The sequence below is a fragment of the Mustela nivalis genome (assembly GCF_964662115.1).
Source record: "Mustela nivalis genome assembly, chromosome: 7".
Classification (NCBI taxonomy): domain Eukaryota; kingdom Metazoa; phylum Chordata; class Mammalia; order Carnivora; family Mustelidae; genus Mustela; species Mustela nivalis.
The window spans coordinates 65,661,125-65,688,840 of NC_139026.1; the positions used below are offsets into that span (position 1 = coordinate 65,661,125).

Consider the following 27,716-nt stretch of genomic DNA (forward strand, 5'->3'; position numbering starts at 1 on the left):
GCACTGGGTATGTTATATGCAACTGATGAATCACTAAACTAATAATAATCACTAAGCCTCTGAAACTAATAAAAAAAATCTGAAATGTGTAAAAACGGTTTTTTTTTTAGCATTTTCAAATTTATATAAAGTGAGATAATTATAAAATTATATCATGGAGATTTTAAATCAAGAAGATTTTTAAAAATCATAAAATAAAAATTAAATCAAGGAGATTTTTCTAAATAAATCACATTAGATTTAATAGTTTCTTCACTGATTCTTTGTACCGAGAAAGGGTATTTTCATTGTCCCCTTCATTCTTAAGACTAACAACAGACTTTTTGTACTCTTCAACTTCTTTCGTAGCAAGGAGCTCTTCTTTATTTACATCCAGATTTTTCTCAGCAGCTTTGATTTGGAGAAGTGTTTCCAGAATATTTTTTTCAGAGGAGCTATTGTTCCATACATACTCTTCCATGTCTGCTTCAGTCTTATCTTTCTCCCATTCTTCAGTTTTCTGAAAGGAAAAAAATGAGTTCTGAAATCTGAGAAATACGATCCAAAAACAAAGTTTTGTTTTTGTTTTAGGGAAAGAGAATCTGCAAAATGTGGAGTCCCTATGGATACTTTGTATGTGAACTTTGATTTCCCTCCCTTACAGCACTGCTATCCACCTGCGCCAACTGTTTCAGGACCCCACACTCTGTAAAGTGACTACTACATTACCACTCACTAACTCTACAGAATTTATCTGGCTTGCAAATTCCACTCACAAAGCAACACTATTTCCCAAAAGAGACAGAAAACTCATTTTTTGCAGCTTTCTAATCCCTAAACTCTTAACACATCAACACTTGCACATTTCTGAGGTTAATAACAAAGAGTTGAGAAAAGACTGTATTTATCTTTGTAACACGCCTGTGTGGATGACAAGGAATACCAATCATTACAATAATATAAAAATATAAAATACATGTGTAATACATGATTTTTAGTCCTAATGACTTCATATATTCTGGAATTTTATTTTGTTATTATCTTTATTTTCTATTCCTCTAAGGGAAACAATTTTTGTTACTACTTGTTTTCTCTTTTCTTTCTGTCTTTCTTTTTTTTTTTTTTAAGATTTTATTTATTTATTTGATAGAGAGAGACACAGTGAGAGAGGGGAAGCAGGGGGGAGCGGGTGAGGGAAAAGCAGGCTTCCCTTGGAGCAGGGAGCCTGATACAGGGCTCAATCCCAGGACTCTGGGATCATGACCTGAGCTGAAGGCAGATGCTTAACAACTGAACCACCCAGGCTCCCCACTAACATGTTTTTTCTTACAAAAGTTACTACTATGCTATCTTAGGGAACACTGTTAGGTTTTATAGTAATATAATTCAGATTCGTGATTTAGATGAAGATGTAACATTCTGTGAAAAATTAAGGAACGCAGCTGATAAATAATAAGCCCTGGTTCAATGAAGTGCTGAATGCCAGCCACATTCTTTTCAAACTAACATATTCTAACATAATAGAACATATTAACAATATTTATTTCCAAAATAACATATTCTGAGCTATATACTATTATAGAATCATCCAATATTCTTAAAGCTTTTGAAGGTGGTAAACCCCGCAAATTAGAACATTTCTGAAGTATTAAAAGAAAGATTTGTAAGGCTGTCAAAATTATTTTATCTCTGAAAACTCCTCTTGAAAAAGACCCCAACTTGAGCAGACAGAGCTCCAAGTCTGTTCAGAATTAAGTGAGTACCAAGGAGTCGGTTTCCACTTCTGCCTCCCTCCTGTCCCCAACCTTACTATTCGAGTCCATGAAAAAAGAAAAAGCACAAGAGGGGTGCCTGGGTGGCTCAGTGGGTTAAAGCCTCTGCCTTCCGCTCAGGTCATGATCCCAGGGTCCTGGGGCATTAGGCTCTCTGCTCAGCAGGGAGCCTGCTTCCTCCTCTCTCTCTCTCTGTTTGCCTCTCTGCCTACTTGTGATCTCTATCAAATAAATAAAAATTTTAAAAAATCTTAAGAAACAAAAAAGGAAAAGAGAAAAAGCACAGGAAATACATCCCTCAAAAGGTAAAGAGGAGCCCCACCAACTACAAATAGGCCCCTGGATATGCCATGGACTCAGCTAAACCCATTTGGGTTAACTGAAGGCAAGGAAAGAGTCTCCTCCACAAAGAACCACAAGAAAAAGAAATCCTGTTTATATCCTTCAAACTAAATAACCTTTCCTTCAAGATAAACCAATAGGATGTGGAGTGTCTCCCTGACCCTCAAATTCCTTAGCCAAAGGGGCTATACTCACAACTCCCTATATACTGTTTGCCCCACCTCCCTATCCTGAATTTATAGCTGAGGAAAACATCTCAACTAACATTCTAGAAACATATTATCTGGTTGAGAATTAACTCTACACTCCTTTTTTGATCTGGCTGTGATTCACCCCATAGACTTGGCAAAGGGGCGGGGTGGGTGAATAATGTGAAACAACTTCTTGTATCCTGTGCATACAAGCCTGTTGCAAATAACTTCCAACAGCCAAACTCTGAATTTTACATTAAAAAGAAAACTGACAAAATCATCCTACCCTACCTACGTTTTACTGTAATATTTGGGGAAAAAATAAATGTCAGACCCTTAAAAAAAACAAATGCCCTAAATTAAATGTATCTTTGGTCCTATCTACTCTTAGAAGTGCTTTAAATGATGAAACAGTGTCATGGTTTCTTCATAATTCTAACTTACAAATGAGTATCCTTAAGATTCCAACAAATACATATATAAAGCACTATGTAAAACAGTCAATCTACCTCTTACTTTTTAAAAAAAATTCTAATCTACTTCATTCTTGACTGCTAGAAGACAATTAAGAAATGAACAATTTAAAAAATTATAACTTTCACCTAGTTTTATGTGGATTTTTTCACCTATTCTGAAATAGATACTTAAAGAGGTAACAAAAGTAAATTCACTGTAATCTTCATCATTTCATTTATCTTCCGCTTATGTTTGGTGTACACAATTCTAGGCTGCTTTGTCAAAGTGTTACAGTGTGCCATGCTATTGATTCTCTCGGCCCTCAGGTGGCCAGGAGACCCTGGAGCAGCGGTGCACAAGCACCCTCTTCCTTCACTGATCTCAGGAAAGACTTTTCTCTGTGTGCAGCGACACAAAAAAGGTTAGGAAATACTGCACTAAGGGATAACAAACACTTACAGGAGAAAATCATACTGTGTTAAATAGCCAGTGGTAAGTCAAAGTGACTACAATGTGTAGAAGGCATAGTTTCCTACTAATCCTACACAGACACAAAGCAGTGTTGGGCTTCAGCTGCAAGCTAAACAAAACTCATGTTTTCAACAATTCTAATAACTTTAGGATCCAAACTCTGCACAGTTGAATATAAATTCCAAGATAATGACAGTAACAATACCAATAAATTAAATATTTATATGCCACGGACCTTAAATGCTTACATACGTTAATTATTTCATATAATTCTTATTAAAACCTACTGGGTTTGATGTTAACATCTCTACAGAAAGAAAATAAAGTAATATGGAAGTTAAATAGGGGCCATAGCCACCTGGGAATGTTTCTGATTTCAGAATTTTTTACATTTTAGAAAATTAATACAGTGCATACACCATATATTTTGTTAACATTTCCAGAGAAGATCAACCACAGGACACCCTAAATCAAATACATCACCATTTTTGCAGCAACATGTATGCAGTCACACTAAATGGGATGAACAAAGGCTGTAAATGTTTTTCATCCATTCAAGTCTCATTTTGCCACCAAATAAGTTATGAAAAAACTAGCAATTTCCAAAGCTTTGGGGGTTACAGAGTTAGGGTGTGTGTGTGTGTGGTTGCTCAGGATCGCACAGGGAGGTGGTATGACACAATATTTAATATGGGCTTTGGTGTTTTACGGAACTCAGTTTACATCCTAGCTTCATCACTTACTACTGTGACAGACTTGTGTTACAGAAGAAGTGATTCCAAGGGCTGTTCTGTGAATTAAAAGAGGTAAGGAATAAAAATAAAATAAAATAGGTAAGGAATATCCATGCACTTAGAGCAACTGGCTAAGAGTAAACACTAAATAAATGCTTGCTACGAATAAAACATAGCTTATGAAGATGAATGAAAGAGAGTGGGATTCAAATCCTTGTTAGCCTACCTACAAAATGTGTTTCTATGTCAAGGGCATCACTACCCCCATCAAACAATAAATAGAAACTTTCAGTGTAAATATAAACACAAACCAAATTGTTCGAATGTTCTGCAATTATTCCCACTCACAAAATTGTATCATTATTTTTATAATGTTTAGATAAAATAGTTAAAGAAACAAGAGGTCTTTATTTCTTATCCCTGATATAAAGGTAATGTTTTTCGTGATTCTTGTAACTTCATGTCTTCTTGATAAATGCTATCACTGATTAAATTTTCCCAATTAATTGCCTATTCTTACTAAGTTATCTCCAGTTTTCCTGCAGTCTCCTTCGGATATAGGCATTTTATGTCTAATCAGATGTAGATTAGAAAACACAGACACACACACACGCACACAAAATAGCATTCTTTTTTTTTTTTTTTTTTTTTTTTTTAATATTTTATTTATTTATTTGACAGACAGAGATCACAAGCAGGCAGAGAGGCAGGCAGAGAGAGAATGAGGAGGAAGCAGGCTCCCTGCTGAGCAGAGAACCCGATGCGGGACTCGATCCCAGGACCCTGAGATCATGACCTGAGCCGAAGGCAGCGGCTTAACCCACTGAGCCACCCAGGCGCCCACAAAATAGCATTCTTGTCAAGAAAAAGAAATTTACTTTTTTGAAGTCCTGAGTTAAATGAAAGAAAATATCTTTACAGCATCTTTAGAATGTCTCTGTTTTTCAAGCAGGAAAAGTAAAAGCTAATTATTATCAATTTATTTACTTTTTGAGGGAAATCTTTACTACTCATTAATGTATAAGCTTTCACAGATGAGTAACAACCAAATAGAGCTTGTCATTGAAGAGAGAACAGAACTAACTAAAAGAGATGCTGTTCTATAAATGATATATTAGGAAGCTATTCTAAAACATCTTAATCTTTGTCAATGATATAAAGGCAGTAATACTGTCCATACTACTTGTCACGTTAGAATATTTTTCATTTCTAAGAGGTATAAATATAAAATCCTTGGGGCACCTGGGTGACTCAGTCAGTTAAACACCCAACTCTTGATTTCAACTCAGGTGATGATCTTAGGGTCCTGGGATGGAGCCCCCAGTAGGGCTTCCTCCTCAACAGGGAGTCTACTTGGGAATCCCTCTCTTTCTGCCCCTCCCCCACTCTCACTCTTTCTCTAAAATAAATTTTAAAATCTTAAAAAAAAAAAAAAAAAGATATCAGAGTTACAGAATCAGTGATGACTAGACGAATATGAATTCCAGGCTGCAAGGATGTGAGAAGGATCCTTTTGAAAATCCTTAAACATTTTCTTTTCTGAGGGCATTTTCCAATTCTGTACAAGACTGGCACTTGGCAAATGCAGGATTCTTCTTGGGTATAGAGGAATACGTGAAATTTGAGCTGTTACACAGGGCTCTATAAAACAGACTGGAACTGAAGAATCCCAAACATGACTGGTTTTAGTTCTGGGGTTACTTATGGAGAAGCTGGGAAATCATAATCACACCTCTAAAAAGCAAAGTAAAATCCCCCATAATCTCAGAATGTTTAGGAGACAAAGTCGCACTAGAAGGAAGAAGTGTGTTTTAAATGCACAACCAATCACCCTTTTTTTTTTTTTTAAATTTATTTATTTGACAGAGATCACAAGTAGGCAGAGAGGCAGGCAGAGAGAGAGAAGGGGAAACAGACTCCCTACCAAGCAGACAGCCTGATGTGGGACTTGATCACAGGACCCTGAGATCATGACCTGAGCTGAAGGCAGAGGCTTAACCCTCTGAGCCACCCAGGCACCCCCTACCCCAATCACCCTTTTAAAACATCTACCAGATTCTGTTTCAAGGTTAGAGGTTACACCAAGCTAAGCTCAAAACTTCTGAAAAGTACAAATGACTCTACAGCAGATATAGAAGTTGATTAACCAAGTTCCCAATCAAAAGCCTTGAAGGCTATGCCTAAGGAAGAGCTGGATGGGATTAATAACAGTCTAGATAGAGCAGAAGTCAGAATTAATGAATGCCAAAACAGACCAACACAAAACTACATTGCTATATATATCAGATCTGTACTATGGGATTATAACTATGAGATTCTGAAATCTTTTTATATTTTATGATATAACTCCAAGATTCCCAATGATTCTACTTAACAAGTTCCAACAAATCTTAACATATTTCTTATAGACTGAATGCTTGGGTCTCCGCCCCCCCAATGCCCACCCTAAATTCTTGTAGGAATGGAATTCCCAAATGGTGGCATTGGAGGCGGGGTCTTTGGGAGATGCATAGGTCATGAGGTGGAGCCCTCATGAATGAGATTAACACCCTTGTGAAAGAGCTTCCAGAGAAAACCCTTGCCCCTTCTGCCATGTGAGGAGACAGCAAAACGATAGCTGTTTATGAAACAGGAAATGAGCCCTCACTAGACACCCAACCTGCCAATGCTTTGATCTTAGATATCTCAAACTTCAAAAAAACAAGAAACAAATTTCTTTTGTTTATAAACAGACCAGTCTGTGGTACTGTGTTATAGCAACCTAAATGGAATAAGACAATGTCTTATACAAATAAAAATCAAAACTTATTTTTTAAGTTTGCAATAACAAATTTTGGGAAATTTAGTCTGGATCAATTTTCTTAAATAAGTTTATTTATTTATTTATTATTTTTTAAAGGATTTTATTTATTTATTTGACAGATCACAAGCAGGCAGAGAGGCAGACAGAGAGAGAGGAGGAAGCAGGCTCCCCGCTGAGCAGACAGCCCAATGCGGGGCTCGATCCCAGGACTCTGGGATCATGACCTGAGCCAAAGGCAGAGGCTTTAACCCACTGAGCCACCCAGGCGCCCCCAATAAGTTTATTCAAAAGCCTATAATTTTCACCATCTAAAACATAATTTTTCTATAACTTCAAACTTAAAGAATTAATAGTGTTAAATTTCACAAAAATAATCTGATACCATAGACTTCCTGATGGAAGAGCACAATACTAATTACACAGTAGTTTTTAAAAAGTCAAAATAGAATCTGATGAAGCTCTAGATACAACTATCAACTTAAAAAATTATAGTATGGTGATACAATCAGCAGAATTCAAATGATGGGAAAGCCCACAGCAAACAAGAGCCCAAGGTTTCTTCAACAAATAAATTGCAATGAAAGAGCTCAACAAACAAAACTCCCTTTCGGTCTGTGACTGCTCCTGCATACTCTTTCACAAAACATTTCCTGAGAACCCACCATGTGCTAGGCAGTACGGGGAGAAGCAGGATGTCTCTAGGTACCCTGGCTAAAAATGAATGTTTTCATATCCAAGTATTTTAGAAAAAGGGTACCTATGCTTGTTCGTATTAGGCATCTGCTGATGAAATAAAAAACAGAAAAAAAATCCTCATTATTCAAATACAATAATAATGTAGTGGAACAAAATCCAATTTTTTAAAAAAGATTTTATTTATTTATTTGACAGACAGAGATCACAGGTCGGCAGAGGCAGGCAGAGAGAGAAGCAGGTCCCCGCCGAGCAAGGAGCCTGTTGCAGGGCTTGATCCCAGGACCCTGAGATCATGACCTAAGCCGAAGGCAGAGGTTTTAACCCACTGAGCCACCCAGGCGCCCCCAAAATCCAATTTATAAGCTAATTCTTTTCTTTTCTTTTTTTCCTAATTCTTCTTTCTTTTTTTAGAGAGAAAGGGCACATGCTAGCAGGGGGAGGAGCAGAGGAAGAGGGACAAGCCAACTTAGTGCTGTGCACGGAGCCCAACTGGGGGCTTGATCCTATGACCCTGAAATCATGACCTGAGCCAAAAATCAAGAGTCCAACACTCCATTGACTGAACCACCCAGGCACCTCTAAGTTAATCATTTTCTATGAGGCTAAATACATTTTGTTTTTGTGATTTAAAGGAGTCTATTACAGAAAATTTCAAACACATACAAAAGAGATAGCACTATATAAACTCTCACGTACTCATCAACCAGTCTCTCTCCACCGCACCCCCAAAGATTTTGTTTATTTATTTGAAAGACAGCAAGAGAAAGAGCAAAAGAGATAGAGAGCATGAGTGGGGTAAGGGGCAGGGAGAGAAGCAGACTCCTGGCTGAGCAGGGAACCCAATGCAGGGCTTGATCCCAGGACTCCGGGATCATGACCTGAGCTGAAGGGAGATGCTTAACCAACTGAGCCACCCAGGCGCCCCAAGAGTTTCTTCTTTTGAAGTGTAGCTGCAATATATTAATTTTAAAGTATAAATAATATCGTCTTCAAATTACTGGGTGGCAATTAAAAATATCACTAAGCTTAAATTGATCACCATTTAGGCAGAGTTTGATTAACCTATAGACTTCTATTTTAATACTTCAACCACTAAACATTTATAATTTTAGCATTTAATTTGTATGAGTGTGTATATAATACATATACACATATCTGGGCTCTCTTTTTTCTTCCCTGCCTACAACGAGAGAACCTGCTCTGACTACAACCCTAGAGGAAGCAACCTTTCATTCTACACGATCTGTTCTCCTGTCTACAAAGCCTCAATTATTCATTTGCTCAATAAATCTTTATTGCACAACTACCCTGCCAGGCACACACTGTGCTGTCCTGCAATTGCCAGTCTAGTAGGAAACCTGGAGTTGAGTAGGAGCCAATCAAATGGAAGACTGCAACCCCAGCAGAGAAAAGAGCATCCAGAAAGACCTGGAGATAGCAAAGACCTCAGTATAATCACGGAACTGAATGGAGGCCAAGGTGAGGAAAGCAGCATGGGATGAATATAGCTATTAGAATACTTACTTTAGAATACTTACTACGTATGTCAGCACCATACATACAATAATTCACTTAACTTCCACAACAACCCTATGAGGTAGTACTATTACTATCTGCTTTATAGACCAAAAACTGAAGCCCAGACCCATTAAATAATTTGCCAAATCATACTGCTTTTTAGTGGCAGAACAACATATTCCAAGGAACACAGATACACTGTAAAAAAGAATATAAAGAACAAAAGAATAATTTAATTGCATCTATCACCTTTTTGTCCTCTTGTAAGCATAAATTCAATACAAAGAAAAACACTGCATTCCATGCATTGGTCAGTGTATTCTGATGTAACAGAAGGCAAAGAAATAGCTGTTCCACTGAACACACAAAGTTGTCACCTTTTACCATCTTAATTACAGCTCCCTTTGCCTAGAACATGAATCACAGTAATATTCCACTTCTCATGATTATAAGTAAGGCATTGTGCTACATGAGGAAAAAACAGTTTAAGCATTAGAAGAAAATTCAAGTTATTTGAAAATCATAAAAAATAAGAAGAGGTAAATATCCATAGTGGATTTTTTCAAAAAAGAAAGACTACTGCCAATTCTTTCAGTTACCATGGCCAAATGTTTAACTGAGTATGTCAAGGAACTCGATTTAATTCAGATTGGTTTTTTAAAAATTTACTGAATGCTATTTTGTCAGACATTGTACTCGGGGTTGGGAATGCAACAATAAATGAAAGATACGTCCTTCTCCTCAGTAATCTCACAGTCTAACAGGGTCAGTCAGACAATTACCATAGAAGCAATAAGAAGAATGCTAACAGGAGGAGGAGGAAAGGATACACTGATAACTTCTAGGACGGGCTACATCTGAAGTGTATTAAAAGATTCATATGAATCGGCAAGGCTGATCAATTTGAAAAAAAAATCATAAGCAGAAAGAACAGCATATGTAAAGTTATAAAAGAACACATTATGTTCATTACGGCTGAGATACAGAATACATAGCTTATATTTCCTGAGAACTGGTAATGAGGTGGCAAACTTGTGAACAGACAGGCTATGTAGGTTAGATTTTATCCTGGGTAATAGGGAACCACTCACTGAAGGACTTTATAAAGCAATATGACACAATAGATTTGCTTTTTAGAAACAATTACTTTAACAGAAATCCAGAAGATAGACGGGATGGGAAAATCAATAAGGCTATTATAGTTAAAAGATGATGAAGACTCAGAGTGGTAGCAGTAGGCAACAGGAAGAGAAAATATTTTTAAAGGATGTAATATGATGTTTTCCCTGACAGCAAAGAGAAGTGTCACCTTAATTGTGCCATCATCCAAGAATACAGAACAGCTGCCTATTGCCTAACACATCAAGTCAAAAAAGTCTGTATCATGGACAAATTTTTTTGCCCTTCTTCTTTTTTTTTTTTTTAATGATCTTATTTATTTATTTGAGAGAGAGAGCAAGTAAGAGGGAGCATGAGAGGGTAGATGGTCAGAGGAAGAAGCGGACTCCCTGTGGAGCTGGGAGCCCAATGTGGGACTCAATCCTGAGACTCCAGGATCATGACCTGAGCTGAAGGCGGTCACTCAACTAACTGATACTAGACACATATACAAAAACCATCTTAAAAGAGATATACCAGCCTTCTGTGTAGTTTCTTTATTAAGAAGACTCAAAGATTGGGGAAATTATTCACAATCAGAACTTATATCAGACTCCTCTGTGGAGACTTTAAAATGAAACCTTCCTGAGTTTCACCACTAGAGATGTTAATTATGTAGAGTTCATGGATCCGTCATTTAAAAAAAGCTTCCCAGGTGAGTCTAATGCAACCCCTACCTGAAAACAGGTTAGGGGGATAAATTTTCTTTCTTTTTTCTTTTTTTAAAAAGATTTTATTTATTTGAGAGAAAGAGCACAAGCAGGGGGAGAGGCCAAGGGAGAGGGAAAAGTAGGCTCGCCCCTGAGCAGGGCGCCTAATAGAGGGCTTTCCATCCCAGGACACTGGGATCATGACCTGAGCTGAAGCCAGAAGCTTAACCAACTGAGCCACCCAGGTGCCCTGGAAATAAATTTTCAACTGTCAATTGTTCAGTTTGAGAACATAGTAAGCTAGCAGCTAAAGTGCAGATTTGATTTCATCTCTTATTTAATAGTCTGTTTTAATGGAAGTCAAAGTTGAATAACACTAAATATGATACCATGGGAAGAATATGAACTTTGAAGCTGCAGTTCAAGTCTCGAGTCCCTCAGCCAACAAACTCTGTAAACTTGAGAAAAACTATGTATCTCTCTAAATCTTGATTTCTCAATTTATATCATGAAGAGGTTGTAACAGATAAATCTGATTCCTGATCTTCAACGTCAGTACTAATTTAAAATGGATGGACACACTAAACACTATTGTGTTCAGAAAAAAGACACCATTTTAAAGCACTTTTTAAAAATGGAGCTCCTCAGAGCACCTGGGCAGCTCAATCAGATAAGCGTCTGCCTTCGGCTCAAGTCATGATCCCAGGATCCTCGTATGGAGACCGGCATGCGGCTCCCTGCTCAGCGGGAAACTGCTTCTCCCTCTCTCCCCTGCTCATCATGCTCATCTCTCACTATCTCTATGTCAAATAAATAAATAAAATCTTAAAAAAAAAAAAATGGAGCTCCTCTCTCACTCCTCATCCCCTTTTTGGTTTCCTTTTTATTTTTATCTAGGGTGATCATTTGGAAAGCAAAGGTAAAAAAGAAAGAGACACAGGTGACTCCTGGAGCAAGATTAAAAATTTCTTTTAAAACGAAAGCCAAGGGGAGCCTAGGTGGCTCAGTCAGTTAAGTGTCGAACTCTTGATTTTGGCTCAGGTCATGATCTCAGGACTGTGATACCAAGCCCCACATCTGGCTGGGTGCTAGATTTGGAGCCTGCTTAAGATTCTTTCTTTCCTAGAATGAATGAAACAAGATGGGATTGGGAGGGAGGCAAACCATAAGTGACTCAATCTCACAAAACAAACTGAAGGTTGCTGGGGGGAGGGGGTTTCCGAAAGGGGGGTGGGGTTATGCACATTGGGGAGGGTATGTGCTATGGTGAGTGCTGTGAAGTGTGTAAACCTGGCGATTCACAGACCTGTACCCCTGGGGATAAAAATACATTATATGTTTATAAAAAAGAAAAAGAAAAAAAAAAGATTCTTTCTCTCCTCTCTGCTCCCTCTCTAAAAATAACAATAACAATAATACAAATAAAAATAAATTAAATAAAGGCCAGATGTGCTATTTGCCTGGAATCAAGGAAAAGGTAGCAAGTAAGCACTCTTTATTGTTACTGCTCTACTACAAATGCTCAGACTCATCATGGGAATCCAATTAATGTATTTAGTTATTTTTTTCTTTAATAAACACTGTAATATTAGTTTATGCATGATTAGATTACTCAGAAGTTTATGCATAAATACATTTCACATTGAAAAGATGTACCCTGTTACAGCAGCCATTATTTTTCTATAATACAGAGGATACTACCATAGTCAAATATAAATTAGCATCAGGAAATAAACTCATAGAAGCAAATGTTTGTGGAAAACTTCCAAAACAATAAGGAATTAAGAATACTTTGTAAATATTTGAGAAAACATAATCAAATGAAAAGCAAACCTAATCTACACATAAATCATACATCCATGAAAATTAAGTATCTCAAACTGTTGCAAAGATATTTTTTATAAACTGGGCACAATTATGATTGCTGATCATTAACAATTTTATCAATAGATCATTAAGCTAGAATAGTAAGCTAATCATTGCTAAGATCTAACAAGTATGCTACGTTTTTACTAAAAAGGGAGTTTGATACTTTGTCACCTTACTTTGAAGACTTCTACTTCAAAAGGCTATGGAAATCCGCACCTGGATGGCTCAGTGGATTAAAGCCTCTGCCTTTGGCTCAGGTCATGATCCCAGGGTCCTGGGATCAAGCCCTGCATTGGGTTCTCTGCTCCGCAGGGAGCCTGCTTCTTCCTCTCTCTCTCTGCCTGCCTCTATGCCTACTTGTGATCTCTGCCTGTCAAATAAATAAATAAAATCTTTAAAAAAAAAAAAAGGTCTATGGAAATCTAAAAGAATGGACAACTATTATTAAACATTCAGTGTTCTTATATAGCACTGACCTAGATACTATGAAGAACAAAAAGAACAAAATACAGTAAGGTTGGATATATGCTAATGAGGACCTTATGATCAGTCAGAAAGACAAAACATACATGGAATAACAAAAACACACATGGGAAACAGTCAACTGTTTCCAGTCATACATGGCACAACTGTCTGTGGTCAAGGGCCCTATGAACCAATATAGATGAGACAGTATAACTTGCTATTTATGTGAGATAGGAGTTACGCAAAGAATAAAAGGCTCAAATTCATCTGTTGAATTAATATCCAAAATATATGAAGAACTCATAACAACTCAAGCAGAAAAACAATTTGAGAATGAGAAGATCTAAATACCCACTTTTCCAAAGACATACAGATGGCCTAAAAGACACATGAAAAGATGTTCCACATCAGTCACCAGTGAAATGCAAATCAAAAGGACAATGAAAGACAATGAAAGAACACTTCACCCCTGTTACAATGGTTATTCTCAAAAAGACAAGAAATAACAAGTATTGATAAAGATAGGGAGAAAACTGCTGGTGGGAATGTAAATTGGTACAGCCACTGTGGAAAACAGTACAGAAGTTCCTCAAGAAATTAAAAATATAACTATCACAAGATCAAGCAACTCCACTTCTGGGTATACATCCAAAGAAAAGGAACATTAACTTGAAAAAATACCTGCACCCTCAAGTTCACTGCAACATTATTTACAATAGCCAAGACATGGAAACAATCTCTGTGTACAATGATGGATAAACCGATAAAGAGTTAAGTGTGTATGTATGCAAGCATACATACATATACACTATGGACTATTATTCAGCCAAAAAAAGGAACTCCTACCATCTGTGACAACATGAATGGCTCTTGAAGGCATTAAGCTAAGTGAAAAAAAGTCAGAGAAAGATATAGAACATATGATCTCATTTATGTGTGGAATCTAAAACACCTCAACGTATAGCAACAGAACAAACTGGTGGCTGCTAGAGGCTAGGGTTGAGCAAAGTGAGTGAAGATGGTTAATAGGTACAAACTTCCAGTTAGAAAGCAAATCATGGGGATGTCATGTACACCATGGTGACTACAGTTAATAATACTGTACTGCATATTTGAAAGTTACTAAGAGTAAATTTCAAAAGTTCTCATCACAAGAAAAAAACATTTGTAACTATATGCAGTGATGAGTGGATGAATGTTAACTAGACATAATGTGATCATTTCATAACATATGTTATGGAAGCATTACACTTTACCACCTGAAACAAATATAATATTATACATCAATTATATCATAAAAAATAGGCTCAAAGCAGGTATCAACTGAAGTGTTGAAGGATATACAATAAGTAGAAAAAATTAAAAATTAAATAGTAACCTATACAACATCGTAAACTATATAACAACACTTTTGTAATATTTACTACTAAACCTTGTTTCTACTAGTGTTCCTCAATGGAAAAGACAAAGTCTTCCTCCTTATATATTAAACCCCATATGCAACAACACCAAGCAAGTAATAGGCAACCAGTAAACTTTTACCCCATCAATCAATAAACAGTTCATTTTAATGAAAGCACACCTGACATTTGCTATACGGATGGTTTACTATTTCATAAACATTAAAAAAGTGAAAGGGGTACTTTCTTAAACAACTAGGAAAATGCTACCTCAGCTCAATTTTGCCCTCTGGATACAATTTTACACTCTGTAAATAAGCCATACAACCTGTTCACAACCTGGCTCTGACTTGTTTTCCTGGTCTCAACTCCTTACCTCTGCCCTATCAGCCTTACACCCCGGCCACACCCAACTTCCGCCGGCTCTCTACATCCACAAGGCCAGAGTCCTTCACCCACTGCTCTACTGCATCTTCCTATTTATCTTCCAGAACCAGTCACCAGTTCTTGTGAAGCTTCCAGGGAGAATTAATACTCATCAGTGGCTCTCACAGCACCGTGTTCCTACCTCCGTTACTGAGTGAAACAGACTACGTTATAACTTACTGGTTCTCTCCAGAAATAAAGGTACCTAAAGGCAGAGCTCTTTCACTTTCATAGTCTGAGCAATACCTAGCACTGTACGTGGTACACAAGACAAAATTATTGCTGAATGCAGGAAAGAGTACACAACATTACAAACATCATTCAAGAGTTCTTTACTGGGGCGCCTGGGTGGCTCAGTGGGTTAAGCCACTGCCTTCGGCTCAGGTCATGATCTCAGGGTCCTGGGATCGAGTCCCGCATCGGGCTCTCTGCACAGCAGGGAGCCTGCTTCCCTCTCTCTCTCTGGCTGCCTCTCCATCTACTTGTGATTTCTCTCTGTCAAATTAATAAATAAAATCTTAAAAAAAAAAAAAAGAGTTCTTTACTATCACCTGGAAATATACGTGCATTCCATGTATTCCACACATCATAAGGAACTCACAGACCAAACATTAAATGGTGATGATGGAGCTGCAAAAGGACTCTTCATTATCAGATACATCTGCGATAAGGTCTGCTTTAAAAATGAACTTTTTTTTTTTAACGATTTTATTATTTGAGATAGAGAGAAAGGGAGAAGCAGGATCTCCACAGAGCAGGGAGCCTAACATGGGGCTCAATCCCAGGATCCTGGGATCATGACCTGAGCTGAAAAGAGATGCTTAACCAACTGAGCCACCCCACTGCCCCTGAACTTCTTACTTTGACATAAACTCTTTACTTCAAAAATGAACTCTGAGGGGCGCCTGGGTGGCTCAGTGGGTTAAAGCCTCTGCCTTCGGCGCAGGTCATGATCCCACGGTCCTGGGGTCGAGCCCCACATTGGGCTCTCTGCTCAGTGGGAAGCCTGCTTCCTCCTCTCTCTCTCTGTCTGTCTCTCTGCCGGCTTGTGATCTTTCTCTGTCAAATAAATAAATAAAATCTTAAAAAAAAAAAAAATGAACTCTGAGTCTGAAATTACCCGACTCAGAAGTTTGTTATGTGGCTTTCCAGAACCAATTTAGTATAAAGCTAGATGTATTTTTGACTAGCAATAAGACTATCATGGAATCCACATAAGACAGTTGAAAATTCAAATTTAAAAAAGGAACTATTAGTAATTAAATATCAAATTATTCAAGAATCCTTGGAATTTGATTTCAGATCTCTATAAAGTAAGTGTTTTTTTCTTCCCCCAGTGTCTACCTTTTGTGCAAATCATTTTACAATGTTTCATCTGATCATTTCTTAACTTAAAGCTTGTGGAAGCTTTAAAGAATATCATGGCACGAAGTTAAAATCTAGGAAGTTTTGTTATTATCAGCATGTCAGAATGCTGAGAAGGATACCTGTTCTAAAAATTCAAATACAACAGGGTACAGATCTGATTACCTATATAAAGTCTCTGTCAAGTTAAATGGGAATAAATTAATTTGAAATCCAAAGACAAATCTTTCTTCCTTTTAGTATTAACAATAATGTTAATAGCCACCATTTACTGAGAGCCTGCTACCTGCCAGACATTTCATGCAAATTCTACCCGAAAACACTTAGAAGAAAAGTGAACCTAGGAGGCCAAATAGCTGGCCAAAGCTACATAAGAAGTAATGGAATTCAAATCCAGGTCAATCAGGTTCCAAAGGATAAAAGTTAATTCACTCCTATGCTAACAACATGTCATACTGAAAGACTGAAACAAATTTCTACAACTCTCTTTCCTTCTTTGAACTGTGGAAGGATAAATGGTCTAAAGCATGTCTCATCACCTCCTAGCACTGCCATAACCATTCTTTAACTCACTGCTTGAAGTCTACGGTATGTGAAATCTATGCTTTTCAACATTTACTTTGATACTTCCAAAGTTAAACTGTTTGAATAGCATACAGTAGTAAATTTCTTTATCCTCAAGTCTAGATGAACACGTTTTCATAGAAGTTTCCGAACTGTGTGCTACATAAAATCAACTACTTTCCCCTCAACACTTAGAGGTAACCTCCACAAAAAGGTTAAAAAGCCAGAAAATTAAGAGCAGCTTACTTTTAGGTATTAAATACTCTGAAACTAGTTAAAAAGAAATGGATTAAAAGGGGGTTCTCTAAATATTTGATTAAATACCAGTTTGCTAACATCAATTTCAAGTCTGAATTCCAGAAAGGAAGGAAAGTGAAGGAAAAAAGAACTTCAATTCAATAAAAATTCTGTTCCACCAGCTCTGCAAAATTTCACGGCTCATCTGCATTCTCTTAAAGCTTCTTCATTGATGGTACTTATTTAGAAAGGATTAAGAGCCAAGTTTAATACAGAAATTATTTAATTATATCTGTTTAGGACAGATGTATGTGGCCACTTATTCTGGCATCAAAGTAAATAGCATTAAAGATCAAAGGCTACTTGTGTGAATCCAGAATACAAACTTGTTTGGATTCTATGTCATGGAACCACAGAAAGAATCCAGTAAGTCAACTTTCACTGAATTTATTTATGCCTGTCATTTCCTTTGGGGCAAATTCAATTTACAGGCTGCTGGCAAAAGAGAATCAAAAGTGGTCAGTTTTTATTGTTTGGTATTAACTCTTTCAGGATCAGCCATAGAGCTATAGCTAATTCAACCATGTTGCTGGTTCAAAAGAGAACTTAATTATATTAAGCCAAAGGCATTTATAAAATCAACTGACAGGAAAGAGAGATTAACTGCTATTATGATGTTGCTCCTGAAGCCAGGAACTAGAAAATCTGGATAAAGTATGATAATTAGAATACCTCAGAAGAGAAAAGCTACCAGCTACTTTTTGTTCTTTAGTAACCTGGCAACAAAATTTCCTTTTCTTTTCTTTTCCACTTAAGCTCTTGTGCTACAGTTTTACTGTTATTATGAAGAGAATGCTGTGAGCAGTCTGGAGAATGGTTGCATGTGTTTACTCAATTACAACAACTCAGGGATGGCAGGAGATTCCCAAGGGCATCTAATCCAACTATCTATCCAAAGAGAGTGATCCTTTCACCACCATATCTCCATTAAGTAGCCAAAGGATGGAATGTTCTCTACCAATTAAAAGTAGCACACTCCATCTTTAGAGGACTCTCTTAGAAAGTTTGTACTCAGTGACAAAGTCTGTTTCTCTATTGCTTTTACCTTGTTGTAATACCTAAAAGTCATGAAAAACAAATCTAACCTTTCTTTAATATGAAGTCCTTCAAACATCTAAAGAGAGTGACACTCTCCTATTTCCATTCCTTCATATGTTCCTAATAGAAAATACTACTGAGTCCCATGTCTGTTAGGCAAGCTGCAAAAAAATTAATTTATGCATATTTTAAATTATTTTAATTTTTAAAAATAATATTTAAAACTTTGAGTTACCCAAACTATTAGATACCAACTTTAAATTAGTAAGTTGATGCTCAAGCAAAAACTTCCTTATAAATAAATGTGTATGCTTGTATTAAATCTCAAAACACTCAGACACAAGACTATTTTTAATACTAAAATTAAATAAATAATTGCCCTTAATTGTCCCTAATGTAAACTAGTGAAATGTTCACACAAAAGGCTATGTGTTAACTAAAAATTTTAATAAATATTTAAAATACCTTTCTATAAAGTTTTGGGGCTTTGTTATGAAGTTTATTTGAACAGCAGGATGCATTCTAAATTCTTGAGTTATACAGATGAACTCCCTTCTATAACTTTGATAACTTTCAGCCAAAGTCAAACAAAAGAAAAAAAAATTCAGATCTTCTAAACGAAGACAGAAACTCTGAATTTTAAAGGCATTTAGTATTTGGTCATCTGATTTCTGTAAGATGGAACTGAGTTGGACTGCATAATCTATTTCAAGGTCCTCAATTTCAATGTCAGTAGAAATTATTTATAACATTTCATCTGTAGTTTAGTGGTTCATTAAATCCTCAACCGACTAACTGTCACAGACTGTTTTGAAATGTTAACACCATCTAAATTATCCTGACAAAATTATTAAACATTCACACACAATCACTTACCCAAGACTCATGGTATAAAACTGTTAGCAGATAGAGTGCATAATCATAATTCTGTCTCTTTAAAGGGCACCTGTAAGAGAAAGAGAGAGAAGAAGTCAAAATTTTAAAAATTCAGTACATAAAATAATTTGCAAAATATACAAACACTAAATACAAAGGATAACTTATATTCAGGTATTCTCTATATTCAGGGAATATCTTACCTTTTATTTCTCTTTGTTTTCATCACTAATGGGAGTTATTTGTATCTGATAATAGTTTTACACTATTTTTAATATGACTGTGTCCAATCCAAGTGCCCTTCACAATCTTGGGGCTAAGAGTCTGCTGGACAGTGTGAGTGTATCTACTGAGTTCATTTTAAAAACAGAGATAGACTAAAGACAGTGGCTAATCAAAACGTTCATCTTGATTTCTCCAGAGCCAAGTTTTAAAAAAAAATAAGCTATACTATTCAATGCTATACTGAAGTTGTTGTATTTAAAATAGAATGAATGACCTAATACTAGATAAAACTTCTATATAAATATGAGATAACAAATTAAGCTTTTAGAAATCATTAATTCCAATTTCTTTAAATATAAAATAAAATCATCATTTGACAGGAGCATATCGGTGGCTCAGTAAGTTAAGCATCTGCCTTTGGCTCAGGTCATGATCCCAGGGTCCTGGGATGGAGTCCCATGTTGGACTCTGCTCAGTGGGGAGCCTGCTTCTCCCGCTGCCTGCTGCTCCCCCTGCTTGGACTCACTCTCTCCCTCTTTCTGTCAATTAAATAAATAAAATCTTAAAAAAAAAAAAAAAAAACATCACATGACAAGTGACTTTAACAGTACTCTGCTTATTCTACATATTTAGGTTTAATAGTTCTCTAAATAGTTGCTACCATAAACACACACCCACACCCACCAACACTGGAAAACTTAGGGAAAAACTCTGTCAGATACTTACAGAATTTCAAAGAGCAACACTTTAAAAGTAATTTTTTAAGCTGCACAAACTAAAAACTCAACCTTATTTTACATTTTCTAAAGACAGTAAAAAAGAATATTACTAATATATCTCAAATCTATTTTCCCCCATAATACTCTAAAACCAGGGTTCCCAAGTTTTTTCCACCCCTCATTATTGCCTTCATTTATATATGCCATACTACTTCTTCTCACCATTAAGAAGGAGGACATAAAACTTAAATGACTTCCAAGAGCTTTGAAACTAGAATGGGAAGGGAGAGAAGATATCTGCCCACTTGCTTTTCTCTAAAGGCAGGTCTTTATATTTTGACATAATTCAGAAACAGCCAAATATGGTAAGATAAAAATAAAATAATCCTGGGGCACCTGGGGGCTCAGTCAGTTAAGTGTCTGACTCTTGATTTTGCTCAGGTCATGATCTTGGGGTCACAAGATCATGCCCCGTGTTGGGCTCCGTGGTGGGCATGGAGCCTGTTTAAGATTCTCTCTCTCACCCTTTCCTTCTACCCTTCCCCGCCTTCCAGAAACAGAAATAAAATAACCCTTTTGTAAAAACATACCAATAACCCTTCTTCACCTCAAATAACACAATTTATAAATTCATATGAGGTAAATTTAATACTGTTTTTATGAAGCAAATTCACTAAAATTCTTATTTACAAAATTGCCTGGGTAAATTAAATTTCTGTATTTAATCATTTAAATTTTAAACTGAAAGATCTTTGACTTTGTAAAAATCAGTTTAAACCTTAATCACTAGCCAATCACACTTTTGTTCTCTTCTAACATCTTCCCTGAGTCTTATTCACATGGATATATTAGAATCCAGACTGAAAAATAACAATAATAATTTAACTAGGCAGTTAGGCAAGCCTCTCCATGTCCATAAAGAGGACAGCAACAGTAGACTAGTGTGAAGATATTAAACACATGAAATGTAGGTGGCTGGGTGGCTCAGTTCTTAAGTGTTTGCCTTTGGCTCAGGTGATGATCCCAGGGTCCTAGGATGGAGCCCTGCATCGGGCTCCCTACTTGGTGGGAAGCCTGCTTCTCCCTCTTCCACTCCCCCTGCTTGTGTTCCCTCTCTCACTGTGTCTCTCTCTGTCAAATAAATAAAATCTTTAAGAAAAAAATAAAATAAATAAACACATGAATGGGACAACTTCACTGACCTAATACGTTAGTTTATGTTGATGTATAAGGCTACCCCGATTTTTTTTTTATTGTTTTAATTTCTTTTCAGTGTACCAGAATTCATTGTTTATGTATACCCTGATTTTCAATGTAATTTCTTAAGGAAAGGACTGCCAGAAGACTGGAAGATAATAAAACAACACAATGACCAATAAAAACAACACAATGACCAATTGGCTGAACTTTTCTTTACCTGTCTGTTTTGATGGTAAGTACATCTGTAGTCTTGCAGTATCGCTCTCCCACAAGTTTAATGAGTTTCTTCTTTGCATGATCATCTAAATTCAAACTGGAAAGTTTAACCTTAAAAATACAAGAAAAAGTTATTTGAAAAGAATTATTTCAGATACTTTGTTTAGTGAAAAGAAAACCCCAAAAACCCAGTATCAATATCATTTAATGTTAAACTAACCAAAAAGAAACTTTTGCAACCTGTACTGTTGTCTATGTAGAGTTAGCAAACGGCATGCATTATGAAGCCTGATCTTACTCATGGGGAAAAAAAAAAAGGAGGAGGAGGAAACTGTTTTGAGTTGAAAGTTCTGGGCATTAGCACCTTTCCTGTTAAAACCAATAAGTCTCTTAAATAAATGATATTACAGCTTATAAGTAGCACTAAGAATTAAACTCAATTAGTATTAGTAAAGCTGGAATATAAGAATACTGGGATAAAACAAAAATGCTTTAAGATATTTCCACCATGCAATTATGAGACTTTTATCATTGCAACTTGCTTAGGGGTATTTATTTTAAAAGGTACAGGTATCTCATGGAAGATGGTACAGAGCATTCATGAAGGATCAAGGCATTTAAAATTCAGCTCGACATTTCTCAAAATGTTAATACTAGTCCGAGAGGCTGTTAAGTAGAATTATTTCTCGGGGCGCCTGGGTGGCTCAGTGGGTCAAAGCCTCAACCTTCTGCTCAGGTCATGATCCCAGGGTACTGGGATCGAGCCCCACATCGGGCTCTCTGCTCAGCAGGGAGCCTGCTTCCTCCTCTCTCTCTGCCTGCCTCTCTGCCTACTTGTGTTCTCTGGCTGTTAAATAAATAAATAAAATATTTTTTAAAAAAAGAATTATTTCTCTAAAAAGGCTATTTTTGTTGAATATATTCAGATAATACAGAGTTAAACTGGGTTCTTTATAGAAGGACTTCTTAGAAGTGGTAATATGCTAATGAGCATTCTGAAATTTCAAGACGCAGGGTTCTTATGTAACAATTTCCAGATTTATCTGACCTCATATTCTATTTTTCAAGGGACAGTTCATGGAATTAGTCTTCCTTAAAACATATTTTGGGAAACACTGGACTACATGAACAGTTTTTAATTTGGAGAGAATTATGGCATGGATTGAAGGTATCTAAAAGAAAACTAGACTTGACATAGAAAAATAGGTTAGATATTAGAATACAGTTAAGTAAGGTAAGCCACACACTGTTTTTCCATGGACGACATTAAGAATAAGAAAAATCCATAACTATATGAAGAGAAAAAAAGGCTCAATAAGATTTTACAATCACATCTACTTCTCGTTAGCTTCAATAACCCTGCACTTCCCTCAAGCCTTTATAGCAGAAGAGCTTATTTATTTTTCCATTTTTCCCACTAGCCTGCAAACTCTCCAGGGTAAGAACGGTATCAGTCCCATTTTTGGTGATGGCCTAGCACTTAAAGAACATATGACATGTATTTGTTGAATGAACACATTAATGAAAAAAAGAAAGGATACATGTTTTTTTTAAGCACTGTGAATTTTTATTTGAACTAAGAAAATATAGGAAATAAATAAATAAAAATATACTTTTAAAGAATAAATGCAGGAAAAACATTGACTATTAAATATCAACCTAACAGAATGGTCCTATGTGCAGGCAGTGCAAATTACCACAGTCCCCTGGAAAGAATACGTATCAACAACCAGTTTATCAGCTTGAGGTATAAGAAATATAATTCTGATTATTAACGATAAGAATTACTTAAAAGGAAATAGTGAAATGAATGTACCCCTAATTATTAACATACTTGTACATATGCATGCATACAGATACAGTACAAAGAATAGTTTTTACGTTAGAATAAGAGAATGGAATGATTTTTTTCCTTTTAAAACTCCCTTCAATGTAATCATTTTCAACAATAAATTTAAAAATTTACAATTTAAAAAGTTTAAGTGTTCTAGCTTTTTATGTAAGAAGTAGTAAAAAAAAATGGCACCAATGCTGATTATTGTAACTGCTTTAAAACTAACATTCACATTAACACTTTGAATGTTCAAAAATTATACAGCGTTTATGCCAGAAACTCCAAATATTTTAGAGCCATGTGGTACACTCACGCCACCTGCTAGCACTCAAAGGCACTGCAAAATTGTAGTCATTAAACTAGATGAACAGTCTGACTCTGCAATTGAGCAGCAATCATTACCATTCTTTTTCCAAAATTCCAAAGAATGCTTGGACTTTTCTTTTGCTACATTTTAAAGCATCAATACTGTATTAACATTATCCCCCAAAACAACACTGACATTTCAAATCATAGGAGATCATGGTTTTATGTATATACTTTCAAATGCCCATATTTAAGAGTCACATAAATTGAGAAATAAACCTAATTGTGTGAAGTACCTTCTCTATTTAGAAGCATAGTACGTCAATTAAAGAACTATAGTTATATACAAAAGACAAGACCTGGGTTTGATTTCTAGATTTGCAACTTTATTTGCTAAGTGACCTTAAATCACTTGATCTTACTGTTTCCTCATTTACAAAACAAAGTACTCACAGGATTTTTGTCAGGAATAAATGAGAATAAATAGAAGAAAGCCATTTTTAAAGAAAAGTCCTACACAAATATTGTTTTTAATTCAGCACTACCTTTATGACCATCAAGAAAAATATGATACCATCTTTCTTTCTCTGAATTTAAAAATTTGAGTATCTTTTTTTTTTTAAAGATTTTATTTATTTATTTGACAGAGTGAGAGATCACAAGTAGGCAGAGAAGCAGGCAGAGGGAGAGGGGGAAGCAAGCTCCCCACTGAGCAGAGAGCCCGATGCGGGACCCGATCCCAGGACCCTGAGATCATGACCTAAGCTGAAGGCAAAGGCTTTAACCACTGAGCCACCCAGTGGCCCCGAGTATCTCTTAATATAGTACTTTATACTATTTGACTGGCTTCACAATATTACTTTAAATCATGCCAGGTGACACCTGGTTAAATATCTGACTCTTGATTTTGGTCATGATCTTGCGGTTGTGAGATCAAGCCCCACAATGGGCTCTGCACTGGGCAAGAAGACTGCATGGGATTCTCTCTCCCTCCCTCCCTATACCCCCGAAGAGAACTCAGGTTCTCTCTCATGTTCTCCCCCCCAAAAATAAAGATTTTATTTGACAGACAGAGATCACAAGTAGGCAGAGAAGCAGGCAGAGAGAGAGGGGGAAGCAGGCTCCCCGCTGAGCAGAGCCCGATATGGGGCTCGAACCCAGGACCCTGGCATCATGACCTGAGCCAAAGGCAGAGGCTTTAACCCACTGAGCCACCCACGAGCCCTTTCTTTTTCATTTTTTAAAAAGATTTTATTTATTTGACAAAGAGACAAAGAGAGAAGGGGAGGGAGGGAGAGAGAGAGAGCACACATGAGCAGGGGGAGGGGTAGAGGGAGAAGCAGGCTCCCAGCTGAGCAAGGAGCCCAAAGTAGGTCTTGATCCCAGAACCCTGTGATCATGACCCTGGCCAAAGGTAGCCGCTTAACTGTCTGAGCCACTTAGGCACCCCAAACATGGACTGTTCTGATTTAAAATAAAAACTACATGGAGTACAAAATCTAATTTTTTGAGTGTAAAAAAAAAAAGGAGTCTCCACCTTTGCTATGATATGACGAAATGGCACTTTACTGGTGAGGCACCCCAAACATGGACTGTTCTGATTTAAAATAAAAACTACATGGAGTACAAAATCTAATTTTTTGAGTGTAAAAAAAAAAGGAGTCTCCACCTTTGCTATGATAGGACGAAATGGCACTTTACTGGTGAGGTTTTCCTCCCCAAAATACATACCAGTCTAAGCATGAGAAGAAAATCAAACAAATCTAAAATGAAGTACATTCCACAAAATACATAACTAGTACTTCTCAAAACTGTCAAGGTCACTAAAAACAAGTAAATTCTGAGAAACCACCACAGTCAAGAGGTGCCTAAAGAAATCTGAATAGGGGCACCTGGGTGGCTCAGTCTGTTAAGCATCTGCCTTTGGCTCAGAGCATGATCCTAGGGTCCTGAGACAGAGCCTGGTGTCAACAGGGCTTCCTGCTCAGCGGCAAGCCTGCCTCTCCCTCTCCCATGCCCTCCAACTCATGTTCTGTCTCATGAGTGCTGTTTCTCAAATAAAGAAATAAAATCTTTAAAAAGAAAATCTGAATAAAGTATGAACTTTAATTAATAATGTATCAATATTGGCTCGTTGTAATAAATGTACCACAATAGTAAAAATGTTAACAACATAAGAAATTTGGTGTGAAATATAGGAGGATTCTGTGAACTATCCTTGAAAGTTTTCCATAAATCTAATTTTTTTTTAGTTAAAAACAAAAAAACAAAAAACAAAAACCCATCAGGTAACTGCTCTGTGACTGCTGTGTGAGAAAGCTATGCCATGTGGATCAAGACTCTTACCGGAGAAAACAGTGGTTTCAAATACTAACTTGGAAGTTACTACAGCAAGACACTTGGAACTGCAATAGTATGTGACATGCTCTGATGGGTAGGAGCAGGGATTTAATGTTTCTCCAAGCAACAAACGATCCTAAAGAAAATGCTAACAGAGCAGATCCATAGGAAGGCAAAAGAATGATGTACTATGAAATAATCAGGGTTCAGAACACTTCAGTAAGTGTAAATACAACCATATAATTCATTACTACATTAATTCAAAGGAGATCATTTCAAAAATGCTATAGGACTAGGACACATCGTTAACCTAATAGAGGCTATTATCTCAAACTGAATACCAGTGTATACTTAGAAGCTAAAAGCCAGAGGCACATCCATTGTATAGAACAGCATAAAGGACTACATAAACATTATTTTAGAAGTTTCACCTAATGAAAAAGACAAAAAGAAAAGATAAAAACAAGGTATAGATATTTAAAAAGGAGAATTAAAACCACTCTTATTTATCACTCATTTCCTAAGAAATCTCTGAAAGAGTAAACAAAAAGCCCAAATATTCAGATTTTGGTCTCTTATTATATATCAGTGTTCAGCCTCAAACACTCTCTTAGCATAGAAAAGACCCTGATTTACGTTATTCTATGTAGCCATTAATAATATATTAAAGAGGGGCATTTGGCTGGCTCACTCAGTAGAGGATGTGACTCTTGATCTTGGGGTTTTGAGTTCAAGCCCCACCTTGGGTATGGAGATAACTTAAAAATAAAATAAAAAAATAATATTAAAGAGTGATAACTTTGTATGCTAACAGATGGTAACTGCACTTATCATAGTGAGTATTTTGTAATGTATATAATCATCACTAGCTTGTACACCTGGTATTAATATAATAATGTATGTCAACTATACTTCAATAAAAAAATTAAAGAATGTTTAATAACCTTGGAAAAATTTTAATTCACATTGTTAAATAAAAAAGAGCAGATAACTAATCAAATATAGTATCATCCTATTAACATACACAAAGGTTGACTGTATATATACTAAAATGAATTCCAGTAGTCAAGGTTATTTATAAGTAGTAGAATTAGAGGCAATTTTATTTAATACTTTAAAATTTTCACTGTTTTCCAAATTTTCTACAGTATCAGTTTTCTATATACAAAATGTTATTTTGAATTAATGTATTATAATAATTCTTATTTTTAGAAAAATATTCCTTACCCTTAAGGTTACTACTCGTGCTTTGGGGTTTCGGATAGATGGTCCTGCTGAAACATAATCAGTTGTGTCCACTTCAATGGGAAAATGCTTCTCACATTTTTCATCCCTGTCCAGAGCAGCTAGCCACTCAGTGCAGAAATCTGAGAATTAAGAAAAATAATCTCAAGTATAGTTTCGCCAAGTACATTCTCGTTGCAATGTGCGCTACCAGACCAAATCACTGAGGGAGATGACTCTCGAGCTACATGGAATGAAAGAGCAGACTCTCTTCTGCACCTCACAAACACATCATCATCCTTCACCCCTTTTCTTCTCAGATGAATCCTCGTTAGGGAATGTGATTAAATGAAAGACTCAGATAACTTGGGTTTGGTGAGGAGCAGTAAGCTTGGTTAAAAGGAAGCTATGACTTGATAGAAGCTTATTATAGCTTTGCACATACCCAGTTATGGGGCAGTTTAATCCCCCCTCACTCACCAACTAAAAGCAAACAGTTCATAGTGCTCAGAGTGTTAATTATTTTTGAGAAAAGCAACAGTTAATAGTAATTCATTCCCAAATGAAAGTTACTAAAGTTCT

At 36.4% G+C, this 27,716-nt stretch overlaps 1 protein-coding gene across 2 annotated transcripts in view; it reads right to left on the reverse strand.

Moving 5' to 3' along the window:
* Window positions 1-215: 215 nt before the first annotated feature.
* LOC309868502 (small ribosomal subunit protein mS35-like) overlaps window positions 216-27,716 on the reverse strand; it is a 43,446-nt gene continuing 15,945 nt past the window's right edge. The window contains exons 5-8 of one of the 2 annotated variants that reach the window (XM_082738427.1): window positions 27,138-27,277; window positions 21,432-21,541; window positions 19,071-19,140; window positions 216-499 (exon numbers count right to left, since the gene is read on the reverse strand). In XM_082738427.1, coding sequence (XP_082594553.1) covers window positions 230-499; window positions 19,071-19,140; window positions 21,432-21,541; window positions 27,138-27,277 — 590 coding nt within the window. In that variant the 3' untranslated portion in view covers window positions 216-229. The remainder of the gene's footprint in view (window positions 500-19,070; window positions 19,141-21,431; window positions 21,542-27,137; window positions 27,278-27,716) is intronic. The other variant, XM_082738428.1, reaches the window with a different exon arrangement.